This window comes from Gekko japonicus, unplaced genomic scaffold (genome assembly GCF_001447785.1).
Source record: "Gekko japonicus isolate JY-2015 unplaced genomic scaffold, Gekko_japonicus_V1.1 scaffold428, whole genome shotgun sequence".
NCBI lineage: Eukaryota > Metazoa > Chordata > Lepidosauria > Squamata > Gekkonidae > Gekko > Gekko japonicus.
In genome coordinates, this window is record NW_015165842.1 from 671,791 (window position 1) to 685,182 (window position 13,392).

General features: G+C 42.2%; 1 protein-coding gene across 3 annotated transcripts in view; it reads left to right on the forward strand.

Annotated features, from left to right (window-relative positions):
* Nucleotides 1-13,392, forward strand: part of ZC3H13 (zinc finger CCCH-type containing 13) — a 71,380-nt gene that overhangs the window by 19,923 nt on the left and 38,065 nt on the right. For all 3 annotated transcript variants that reach the window (XM_015411023.1, XM_015411024.1, XM_015411025.1), the window contains 4 exons: nucleotides 4,333-4,444; nucleotides 7,792-7,900; nucleotides 10,296-10,435; nucleotides 11,689-11,849. In XM_015411023.1, the coding sequence (XP_015266509.1) occupies nucleotides 4,333-4,444; nucleotides 7,792-7,900; nucleotides 10,296-10,435; nucleotides 11,689-11,849 (522 nt within the window). The remainder of the gene's footprint in view (nucleotides 1-4,332; nucleotides 4,445-7,791; nucleotides 7,901-10,295; nucleotides 10,436-11,688; nucleotides 11,850-13,392) is intronic.

The window sequence follows — 13,392 nt, forward strand, 5'->3', positions numbered from 1 at the left end:
CAAGTTTTATTCAGGTACAAGCTCTCCCTCCTCTGCGAGGACAGATCTGCACGTCCCGTCCCCCCAATAGCTAGCAATCCAAAACAGTCCAGTGGAGCCTGAGCGGTTGGTGTTGCCTTCTGACACACTTCCAGTGATGTCAGGGGGTGTGGCATATGCAAATAAATTATGCTAATGAGTTATGTTAATGAGCTCCTGCACCTCTTTTTCTACGAAATGACCCCTGGCTATATACACATCAATGTAAGACCAGCCGCGCCCTTAGGATTACAAAGACACAAGGAAAGGGGAATAGCATAGAGGCCCATGCCCATTAATTTGTAGAGAGAGCTGCCATGCCTCAGACGTCCAGCACTGGAGACAAGCCCTTATTATAAATTATCCATGCTCAGCTAACCTCCTAATCATGAATCCGTTCACTTGGAAGGAAGTTCCATTGTTTTCAATGGAATGTGCTTCCAAGCAGATTGAAAATACATTTTCGGCTTAGCCTTATGGCCAAACGTAACCTGAACATTTGAAATAAATATTTTTTAAAAAATAATCAGTACTGTCTGGAAAACCTAAGTGTATGGTAGCTTGAGACCCTGCTTGGTGTGTCCAGATTGTTTTTTGTATGCAGTAAGCAGAAAGTAACACATTTGTCTATGCAGTTGTATGTCCATAACTGTGGTATTTAAAATAGGTCTTGTTCTGTTTTTAACAACAAAGTATACTAAGAGATGTCTGTATCCATTTCCTAAACAGGATCATTTCATGCATGGGTTTGGTTTACTTTCTGGATACAGTAACTTGAGGGTCTGCTGTGAAGTGGGACAACACATTTTTAAACATCCTCAGCAGCTGCAGATTGTTCTGTTTTTAACAACAAAGTATACTAAGAGATGTCTGTATCCATTTCCTAAACAGGATCATTTCATGCATGGGTTTGGTTTACTTTCTGGATACAGTAACTTGAGGGTCTGCTGTGAAGTGGGACAACACATTTTTAAACATCCTCAGCAGCTGCAGAAATGAATATTTAATTTCAAGTGACAAAAGCTAATGCCAAGGGTATATTCTAGGTATAGAATATTTTTTGGTCCGTGACTAAACAGTCATCATATTGGCTGTAAAATGTGTGCAGTACAGCCCTTGACAGTGAATATTGGGGTGAGTGGGATATTTCAGCTTTTATCTAGATACTGTGGGCTATTTGTGTCCAGCATGGCCATTAATGTGGAACACTCATGTTTTCAGAATCACACTTTTTATATCTGCTGTAGTGCAGTTGCACTTCTGTTAATTGCCTAGAATTAATAATGTCTTGTAAATGGTGGTAAAATTTCTGTAAGCACAAGAGACTGCAAAGCCAGGTCTCTGTGGATTTGTAGTTCAGACAATGAAGATACTTAAATAAACCAAGATTCCTAAACTTACAAATATCTGGAAAATTGACATTCTTTGAAAAAGAGGTAGTAGTAATTGCCTAATCATAAACATGGAAACTTTAGCCATATTTGATAGATTAATCCCTGCTCCTAATTTTGTGGATTGTTTTTTTTTTTAATTCTAAACGTGAAAATTGGTGAGATATTTAGGTATCTGTTTCTTGTGTTAATCTGTTTCACTACTTAATCTATAAAGGGAATCCTTGTCTATTATGTTTGAAGGATTTGTTCTCTTTTTGAGCCAGAAGTAGAACTTACTTCTGTAACTGTTGTTGGGACCTCCAAGTATTTACAGAGCTGAATTTAACCCTTGTTCTGTTCAGGTGTGTGTACCATATCAGGATTTAAAGCTGAACTACATTTGGATGTAATCTTTTATGTCGTGTATTTGAAATGGTTCACTATCCTAGTAAATGTTTAGAATAGACTTATAGGGCTGTGTCGGATCTTATGGGGAAATGGGTTCTCCATGGCTGAGGCCAGGCTTGAACCAGGGACCTTATAACTTGCACTCTCAGCCACTGCTCTACAACAGCTCAGAAATTATTTCTCTGCCATTAGTATTTGAGGAGCTAGGTAGTGGCACAAGATTTTTCTTTGAGAAATGGGTTCTGAAACATAGTTTAGAGGACTAAAAATGAAGGGTCATTTTGAAAAAAATACATAGCAGTGTATTTGCTAATGGAGTATGTGCTTGATGAGGAACTCCAGCTGATCTGTCTGAGCTTGTATAATAAGCATATTTTCAAACACTTGTCTGTCACATTCAGAATTTACATTTTTAGATGTACACTTAAAATGTATATCTAAGAAATGCTGAGGTGTGAGTTTGCAGTATGGAGTGAAGAAGTATTTTCTGGCAAAGGGAAGAGAAATCTCAAATTGGGCTTAATTTACTTATAGGAGGAGTCCTAAATATGTTGCAAGTATTTGAGCTCAGGAAGAATGACTTGGTTTTGGAGCCTGATATTTTGCCCCCCCCCCCTAATCTCTGTTTTGACTGATAACTTTTCGTTATAACTTTCAACTTAAAAGGGTATGATGGGAATAAATGGCAAGTTGCAAAGTTTTGTTTCGGGGCCAGTCTTTACAAGCTAGTAATTGCTATCTCCTTCACTTTGTTTCATGACGCTGTATATCTGTTTCAGACTGGATGTGTGTTTCAGATTAATTGAATTTAGGGTTAGTTGGGCTGAGGTTTCAGCTTTGCAGTTCTGAGAAGAGCTGGACATTCCACAGATAACTCCGGCAAGCTTATACACAGTGAAGAGAACTGTTGGCTTCATCTTTGCACTATAGAATCATATTTGGAAAATGTACATGGAGCTATATGCGTATATATCCATGATTGTGATTCAGCAAGTTGTCTGCGGGCCACTCAAGGACTTATACCCTAGCCCGGTATTTTTTTTACTTTGAATGGCTCTTTGTGAGCCATTTTTTCCCCCTTTGAATGAACCCCGTGTGAGTTGCGGAAGAGGTGTTTGTCATATGGAATGGGAGATGGCTGTTTGAGAAACAGAACTCCCCCCCTCCCCCCCAATCCCTAGTGCGTGTCTTATGGACCCAAGTCTAGCGGTTTTAAAAATGAGCCACTGCATTGGAAATCCAGATGTGGGAAATACTTTTCTCTGCATTGCTCAGATGTGGTGCCCCATAATTTAAAATGCGTAGAAAGTAATTATTGATTGAAGTGTAACTGTCAGGTGCCAAGTCCCAGCTTATGGCATCATCTGCCTCCCACAAGAAACTTGTACTTTATCTCTCAATGTCTGCTAAACTCGTTATCAAGTAATTTGACGGTGATACCCTTGGTTGCTTAAAAAAAAAGCCACAGCTTCATAATTTTTTTGACATCTGTCATGAAATCATTTCCCCGCCCCCAGTCAAATGTGAATAAGCACGTATAACTCTAGGTAGCCCAGCGACTTTCTGTTTGTTCGTTGAGCGGGACAATTTCTCTTCGTTAGTCTAATATGGTATGATTTGTATTCAGTCAGCTGTAGTTTTCTGTAATCATCGTGCACTTTGAATTGACGTGTCTAAGCTGCTCTGAGAGGTGGCCTGGGTTTGTTTTATTTATTATGCTTCCATATCACTCTTCCTTTGAAGGAGCTCAGGATGGCGTATGTGGTCCCCTCCCCTTCCCCATTTTATACTCGTGATAACCCTGTGAAGGTCAGGCTGGTCTGCAAGATGGTGACCGGCCTACAGTCACGCAGTGAGCTTGATGGCAGAATGGGGATTTGAACTGTAGCCCCATAGGCTGTCAGTGTTGGGTGGAGGAGCGGGGTGATGGGAGTACAGTGGTTGGCGTTTTGCTGCATATTAGTAACTCCCCCCAATAAAACTACCAATATAAAGCTCCTAAAGAAAAAGAAATGAGATGTGGATTGGCATCTAGTTTAATAAGTGGTCGTGCATCAGCTTGATCAAATATTCAGTCTAATACCAGCGGTTCGTACTAGAAGATATGAATGCTGCTTAACTGGGAGAATAGTTGGTAACAACCACCTTTATTTGGGGGTTGTTGTTTGTTTGCTTTGCCAGTACGGGCAATGCCCTTTCTGTAGACCTTGCTTTGGTAATCTGTGCCAGTCTTTCTTGACAGATACATTTGGTTAAAACGAGTCGGCTAGTGTGACAGAACCCCTTCAGGTTGAGTAGTTTCACGGCAGTTCAGGGTGGGGCTGGGAATGATCATTCCACATCATTTGTTTGTACAAAGTTTGCAAAATCGGGGGGGGGGGGGGGACAATACATTACGAATGTGAAGAACTGTTTGCTAGTTTATTCATAGGGATGCTGCTTCCGAACTTTGAACTACAAGACTTGAAGCCGTAAACTGTATTCTTTTTAAAAGTCTCTAGAAGCAGCTACCTTCTCTGTCTACATTATGCAGGTCTCCAGAAAGGCCTACAGGGGATCTTCGGGAAAGAATGAAGAATAAGCGTCAGGACATTGAAAACGAGACACAGAAACATAACACAGAAGAATCGTCTTCTCCTGTTAGGGTAGGTATAGGTCTTGTATGTTTCCCAGACCTCTTCAGCAGTGCTGTGCAAAGGAGGTTTGCATCATGTGAAGTACAGCTAGGTACAGTTTTATTACTTAACAGCAGCTGTCTGGAGTTTTCTGGCTTATATCCAAAGAACCATGCAACAACTTCTGAATTGTAGAAGTGGCTTTGGATTTGTCTTCCTTGAATGACAGCTACTTCCACTGCTGCATAGCAATCCTTTTCTGATAGCCGACCTTCCAAAGAAGTTTGTGAAGTAGCTTGGAATGGAGAGGTCCTCCTTTTCTGAGGAAACAGTGGGAGGATCCCAGAGGGCACATGGCCAAATGTTTAACGTCTCCTGTGGCAGCGATTGAGACCCTCGTGCACTTTGGATGAAAAAACAACAATAATTTAGCAAGATTTTTGTTTGTTTGTTTTCATTTGAAATTTTTATGCACTTGATAGCATCACTTACCTATAAAGACATATTAGCCTGATCGACTCTTGGTATATTGAAATCACATAACCCAAGAATCCCCAATTAGTAAATTAGTTTCAAAATGAGGTGGTTTGTCATGACACAACGTTAATTAGTCTTAGCTGGCTAGAAGAGGGCAGCCCTCTAGCACGGTGCCAGTAAAACCAGATGTGAGTTTCATTGGCTGCAGTCACACATACTAAATAAGTAATCCACTTTTAGTGCACTGTAAGTGGATTGGAAGTGGATTATATAGTGTGTGTGACCGCAGCCATTTTCAGGGTGTGGGCCTTTTGTTGGCCTTCGTATACTTGGGGAAATCTCCAGTGGGAGTCTCTGGTGAGCTTCATTTACTGCTTATCTGTCTAGATATTCTGCCCCTGCTCATTGGCATGGAGTTTTGGGATTGCTAGGCTATTTCCTGAGCACAGTGCTCCAGCACAGATCAAGGCACTCCAGATATCATAGAGAAGTAACTCCTAGATGTACACCAGGACATGGCATGCCAGTGTGCTGTGAGATAATTAGTAGCGCGCTGCAAGACCTTAACCACATTCAGGCTTTCTGTGAGGCCAAAGCACCCATCCACAGTGGATGCTGTCCCCTTCATCTGTGCAGGGTTCCCCCTTCTGGCCTTGCCTCCTTTCCAGTCCTCCTCCGTGGGTGGGGTGCAGGAGGGGGCCACTGTGCCACCTCTCTGTTCTGGCGTACTTGAATCATGTAATTGCTCCTCTTCAGACAGGCAGTCTGAATTACCTGCCCTCAGACAAGGCTGCTTGCTGCTCCTTTGCACATGTTTCTGGTCTGGGCTTCTCTTCCATTCAGGAGCCGCAAGGCGATGAGTGATTTGTGTAGCACTGTGGGAGGAGGATTCCTCCGAGGACAAATAATGGCATTGCACACTGTAAAGGTAAACATTTTTAGGCACAAGAATGAAGCATGTCTCTAACTTGAATCAAGAATTTTAAGATGTGCCTCAGTTATCAAAAGTCTGGAAAACTCTCCAAGAGCATTCTCACATAGAGCAAGCAAGGCTAGAAATGGGATGGGAGTAGAGGCTGATCAGAGGATTGGATTTGGAGCAAAAGGAATTTGCAGAATACGCGCTTCACTGTGCAGTCCTATGCAGAGTTACACCAGCATGGTGTAGTGATTTAGAGCGGCAGACTCTAATCTGGAGAACCGAGGTTGGTTCCCCATGAAGCCTGCTGGGTGACCTTGGGCCAGTCACAGTTCTCTCAGGACTCTCTCAACCCCACCTGTCTCACAGCAGGTGCCTGTTGTGGGGAGAAGAAGGGAATGTGATTGTAAGCTGCTTTGAGACTCCTTAAGATAGAGAAAAGTGGGTTATAAACCCCAGTTCCTCTTCTTCTAAACCCATTGACTTAAATGAATTTGGAAGAGGGTAAATTCTGCTTAGGATGAGCTTATTTATTTATGCTTGTAGTTGAGACTTGTGTGAGTATTATGTATTTACATATAGATGAATATACATCCATGTAAACATCACAGAACGTGGTTTTGAAACTTTTTAACTGCTCAAAGTATTTATAACAAGAAATTCAGGAAGAAGGTGGTTTTTCCTATCTGTGATGTTGAACATGTATAGCATCCTTGTTGAATTTCCTGGAAGTTTCCTGTTCTAAATATTCACCTGTTTTCCCTGTAAACTCTGCTCATTCCCATGTGCTTATTTGATCCTGTAGTCTTTAAAGTTGGGCCTTTAAGGACAAAGTGTTTACATGGATTAAAGCGCCTAGTTTTCACTCTGCCACACACAATTGTCATCTCAACAAAAATGTTCTGTCCATACGTCAGAGAGATTCAGAAATATTAGCTTATTCTTTAAAATGTGATCCCCCTCCCCTAAATGTAACTATCTTATACAGACTGTACTACTATCATTCTGCATTGTGGGGCCAGGAAAAAAGTTGATTTACCTGGTGAATGAAATCTCAGCCCATCTACAGTTGTTTCAGCCTTGGGTGCTTAGGAACATCTTCTTTCTGTCATACCATTTGCTGGATTTGCACAAGGTCTTAGTGGAACAAGAATAAGAGTTCCTTTTGCTTCCAGCCCCACTGGCTGTACAAGTGCTTCCGCTGGCTTCTGTTATCTCTCCCCCTCTTGCTCTGAAATGATCACAGTGATGTGGTATTCATACATATATAATGTACGTCATCAGGATCAAGTTGTGGGTGCATCTCTAGGCTGCTCAGGTTCAAGAACTAAGGCCTGTGGCTTTGGTTCTGCACAGAAACTTTACTGGGGGTCCTGTTCTGTTCTGGTCTCCTCTTCTCTTTTTGGCAGGTTCAGCTATCTGCATCCTGCTAACTAGCAGCTGAGTGACAGGAGGGTACCTGCCGCTGAAAGGCCATCACGGGATATCATACTGAGATGGCAGCACCACTGCGTTGACATGAGCCAGTCTAGGGACCTTTGCAGGCCTGATTGGCCCATAGTCCTTCTGTACCTCTGGGCAGAGCTAGCTCAGTGGAGATGCATTGGTGCCATTGGCTGAAGCAAAGCAGTATTGGAGGGCTGTATTTGCCTGAGTTGTCCCAAGTAATGAAAGAGCTATTCTTGGCTGCAAATAACAACTCTCCCTTTGAGCTGATTCTGCTTTAAATTTAGCTGCTTAACAACAGAATTCAGCTCTTTCAATACTTTTCATAGGTATCGCAACACATAATTCATACCCAATGAAGGGTGTTTTTTTTAAACAAACAAACAAACACCTTTTCACTCCTTTCTGCATTATCTAAGTTAGAAGGAATTTCCATGTGGATATTTCTGCTAAAAAATTGTGTGGGGTTTTCATTGAACCACAGGTTTAAGAAATCCTAATATTAATTTCTCCTTTTTCTCACCCTCCCCTGTAGAAAGAGTCGTCAAGGGGGAGGCACAGGGGGAAGGAAGATATCAAAATTACGAAGGAGAGGACTCCAGAAAGTGAAGAAGAAAATCCAGATTGGGAGACAAATAGGGATGGTACGTGGAATATATTGGATTCTTCATACATAATAGTATTTTATGTGCTGCTAGGTAGACTGCTACCAAAAGTGGGGCTTCAAAATAAAAAAAATTTAACCAAAAGTTGTGTTCCGTTGGAGGAAGTCCTTCCATCCACAGGAGCGCTATGTAAGAGGCAGCCCAATTAGTGTGCACATATTCTGAATGTTAATTATTTTTCGTACATGGCTTTTATATTTGTATGTAAGGAATTAGCCTAAAATCCCTTATATTGCCCATTTCCAGAATCTCTGTTGGGAAGTAAATCCGTTCTGCAGCTAAGGTGCCAGCTACACAGGGAAGAGAAGACAGAGCAGTAGTGTACAAAAATGTACCGTTTCCATAGATCCTCAAGTTCTGAAGCATAATATTTTAAAGTAAGGAACTGTCAATAGAAATACCTAAAAGAATTGAAGCATGGACTTAATTACATTGATGCAGCTGCATAAAGTCCAGAACAGCATTAACCACCAACACAATGAACATCCTTTGAAGTCAACTAACACAGGTGTGCACAGGGGCACTTCGCCTGACTACTTGTGAATCCCATTGGGAATTAAAACAGTATTCACCATTTGCAGCCCTTTCTCAGCTTTCTTTGGGAACATCAAAGGGCTCACCTAAGACCCTGAAAACGAAGAATGGGAGAGAATTCACATATCCACTTTTATCCTTACAGAAATCATGAGAGGTATGTTAAAGTGAAGGCTAGCCCCCAAGACTAGTCATTGAGCTTTACAGTTAAGAAGAGATTTGAACCAAAGTTTCCCCCTAAACCCGAGTCCTTATACCACATATAAAGCTGTCTGATTGTTCCTCTTGTCGGTTGGCACACTAGCCGTAATCCCATGCTGCGTATAAATAGATTAGATAAATAGATTTGGAAACTGGCTGGTCCTAAAATACCTGTGCACCAGTGTTCCCTCTAAGCCGAGTTAGTGTGAGCTAGCTCACAGTTTTTTAGCCTCTGGCTCACACATTTTCGTCTTGGCTCAGGAAGGAGGGCTCCAGAGCAAAGTAATTGATGCAGTAGCCAAATGGCTCGCTCACAACTTTAATGCCAGTAGCTCACACAGAAGAATTCTTGCTCACAAGACTCCACAGCTTAGAGGGAACATTGCTGTGCACATGTAACTGCATTCAGCCACAGTCAAAGTATTGTGCAGAAAGGGCTAAGTAGTTATAGTCCGTATAAACATCTGAGCTCCTCTGACATAAGGAGACTCCTCCTAATCTTTTGCTTTAATGCTTCTCTTTATGGAATGGCCTCTGAGTCTCTCTTCTGAGCAAAAGTTTCAGATTATGTTGATGCAAGTACATACTGTTGTTAAGTATTTCTACGGGGTTTGTGGTACTCTGCTGGCTGAATTCATTTTTTAAAAATGCTATGATGTGCTTTGCAAACATTACACAACTCATAAAGAATTTGTTGATCTTTAAGACGCCACTTGGCCGTTTTATAGGCTCACAAAATTTTATTCCAGCATAAGCTTTTATGGACTAGAGCCCACTTCTTCGCATCTGAAGCAGTTTATATTTAAGTTTATATAAACCCCCCCCCCCCAGAATCCTTTTTTATGAACAGAAATCTACTGGCCTTAAAAGACAACAGAATTTTATTCCACCATAAGTAGTGGGCTGCAGTTTATGAAAGCCTATCCTGGAATAAAATTTTGTTAAGTCTATAAAACGGCCAAGTGGCGTCTTAAAGATCAGCAAAATTTTATTCGGGGATAAGTTTTCATAGACTGCTGCTCACTTTTTGTGATGGAATAAAATTCTGTTGGACTCCTATTCTTAAAGAAGGGTTTTGAAAGGGGGGGGAATGTAGTGCCCTACGCTAGAGCGTGCTGTCAGCTGAGATTCTTCTCCTCACTGTCCTCTCATCCTTTTGTGAGTCTCCCATCATTTTTCTGTCCCAGCTACACATTTGTTTGTTTATTTATTCAATTGATACCCCGCCCTCCCCACCGGAGGAGGCTCAGGGCGGCACAAATGCATTAGTAGCCTGACTGTCCTTTAGCGAGCAGAAGATGCTGCTTGCAGTGGGGGAGCAGAGAGCCCGGGGAACTTTTTATCTTTTCCCCCGTCCACCTCATTCAGGGTATCTGCAGATGCATAGGTACACAGACATCCCACTTCTTTTTCTGTGGGGTTTTGATTGTGTGCTTGCATTTGCACATAGCCTGTCCTTCAGGCCTTTGCCTGAAGTCCATCCTTTTTTAAAAAAAATTTCCACTAAGGTTAAGAACAAATCACACTGACTCTCGGATATCCCAGTGAGGGCGATCATGTAGTTAAGTGTGTTCACTTAAAGACTGTCAGAGGTGACACTTCATTGACTGCATGTTGTTTCTTTCCTTTGTAAATTAAGATTCTGATAATGGAGATGTTAACTATGATTATGACCATGAGCTTTCTTTGGAAATGAAGCGCCAGAAGATCCAGAGGGAGTTAATGAAGCTTGAAGAAGAAAACATGGAGAAAAGGGAAGAAATCGTCATTAAAAAAGAGGTTGGTATCTTCAGAACAGGCTTGGAATGCTAGACAGCTGCACCTAACGAAATACCAAAATTATCAGTTTTGATATTTACCCCCCACTTTTCTCCCCAGTGGGGACCAAAAGGGGCTCGGAACATGGTTCTCCTCCGTTTTACGTGGAGGTTGGTTAGGCTGTGAGAGAGAGTGACTAGCCCAAGGTCACCCAGTGAGCTTCCATGGGTAGAATGGGGATCTGAACCTAAGCAACGGGTACATAAAACAGTACCTTTGAGATTTTTCATCCACGTTGAGTCAGCACAATCATGACTTTATGCTATTTTGTCCATTTACATTATTAGTTTGGACAAACACTGAATTTTCGCAGCTGTGTTGAAAATGTTTCAGCAACGGTCTAATTTGGCCACCTCTTTGAAATTTAAGATGGATCTTGTTGAATGGCTTGTCATGGACAAGAACGTTTTAGGAGAAAACAAAATCTTATCCACAGCTGGCCTCATTATAGTAGCCAAGCGGACAACTTTCAGTTGAGACGACATTCCTTTATGTGTGGCTCCTCTCGAGTCCCAATGCATCTCCCATTTTGAGAAAGAGGCACTGAGTTTAAGGCTTTATTTTTCCCTCCAGACCATCCAATTTTGCTTTTACACCTGGCAGTTTTGCCTTCATTCAGGCCTCCTAAATGTCTTTGGCAATGTAGGGAAATTGTCTGGGTTGCTAGATCAAGGCAAAGCAAGTGAATCCTTGATTGGCATTGGCAAATACATTTGAAATAACATTTTTTCCATAAGCTGTTGTAGATTTTCCAGGCTGTATGGCTGTGGTCTTGGCATTGTAGGACATCAGGTCCTACAAGACAACGGCCATACAACCCGGAAAATCTACAACAGCTAATGAACTCCAACTGTGAGAGCCTTCTGCAACATATTTTTCCATACTTTACCAGTTTTAAAGCACGATGATATCAAGCATGTTAGTATTTCCTCCCACATAGAAAAGGGTGATCTCCTTTAGGTATCATCCTGGTTTTCGTGCCTTTATTTTCAGCATGGGCCGAGTCATTAGGGTTAGCCCAGCAGATAAAGGCTAGGAATGAGGAGAAATTGTAAATCTCTACCTTGGCAGGCTAAAAAAGTTGCAAGGAAAGTTAGTTGACATTTGTCTTTTAAACAACTAGTGTGATCTCTGTGTTCAGTGATATTTTTAGCATACACATTGCAATGAAAAGCAGTGTTTGTGATACAGTCAATGTTTTTAACTTCTTTAAGATTTCTCCAGAAGCAGTTAGATCTAAAGTATCGTCCTCACCTTCGCCAAGAAAATCTAGTAAATCTCCAAAACTAAGGTCAAGTCCCAAATCTTCCACATCTGCCAGTAAGAGGGAGAAGAAGACTTCAACAGTGTCTTCACCTCTCTTGGAACAACAGAGGTGGGTACATAGGCGAGTGTTGTAGCCAAGCTGTGTGTCTTACCTTGCAAGAGGTTTTTTGGTGGTTGTATCTGAATACGTCAATGGCTGAGCCATGGTACTGATTGGCTGTAAACCAGATCAACATGTCATTGTCCACAAAATGTGGTTTCCATAACCATGTTTAAGTGTTATGTCTGCACCAAGCAAACCATGATTATGGAGGTGTCACGGCTCAGGTGGGGTGTCACCTGACGCTACCACCACTCTGGTTCCAGGCTCCCTTGAGAAGACCCAGAGCACCCTCCCAAGACCTTCTGACCTCCCTTTTGGCCAAATAATAGGCGTGAGGACCAGGCAGAGTGAACAGTGAAAATAGTTTATTTTATAGGAGGTCAAACAACAAGGTGCAGAATAATAACAGTAAGTGAAACAGAAAGTGAAAAGAAAAGAAATCAAATGCCCTTACACGTCTAAATATACTGTCCCTAGCTCACTATCTGCAGTGGCCTTAGACTACTCACCCTTCCCTCAGGATGAGGGTTTCTTCCTGCAGCAGCCTTCCTTCTGGCTCTGCCCTCTTGGAAGAAAGAACAGCTTTTCCTGCTGCTCCAGATCTTTTATTCCAAGCCCTCCTCTTTTCCTGTTGGTCAATTTTGGCTCCAAAACCTCTCAGGGGCTTCTGGGAGTTGTAGGCCCAGCCTCACCTACTGCTAGCCAGGCTCCCTAGGCCTAGTAGGCCTCTGGTAGCACAGCCCAGATCATGACAGGAGGTTTCGCCACTTCTCTAGCCTTTCTGTCCTCAAGGTTACGAGCAGTCCCTATTTTCCTTGGCAAGCTAAACTACAGTTTCATTGTATTGTTGGCATCTTAACCAAGATAAGACCTCATACCATGATGGTTGCTCACCATTGGTTAAATATAGACATCGGTTCCAGAGTACATAGTTACATTCCTGTTTCATAGCTAGTGTTAATGAATATGTTTTCTCTTGGACATACAGAATAAAAAATTGTCCAAATTTTGAATTTGACAAGTGGCCAAAAACTTGCCTCTTCTTTTGCTTGATCTACCCTAGGGCCAAGGCACACGAAGTTGCAAAGGCATCTTTGCCGTAAAATTTCCCATAGTGCTTGTTATGTGTACTTGACTTAGAGTGCAATCCTATTAAAAAGTTGCTCCATTGAAGTCTGTAGGCATAGGCTAGGATGGCGACTTGGACAAGCGTGGAATCCCGTGTTGGGCATTGCTTGTGCCTGAGCAGCTGTCCGTGTCACGGTAATGGCACACTCTCTGCCCCTTCTAGCTGTGTGAATTCTGGCCAACCAGTATGCATCCTGAGGGTGAGAATGGAGAGAGTAGCAACCCAGGGCTTCCTAGGTCCTGTAACTTGCTCCTTGGGTTCTTGTGCGAAGTATATTCTAACCCCCAGTTCTGGTGTGTGTGTTATACATGTGCAAGTATCTAGCTTTCTTTGTTCATCCGGTCTATAGGATTTTACGGTCTATGGGTCTATAGGAAGGGAAGCTGCCTCTTCGAAGGCAGGAGGTACCTGAGAAAAGAC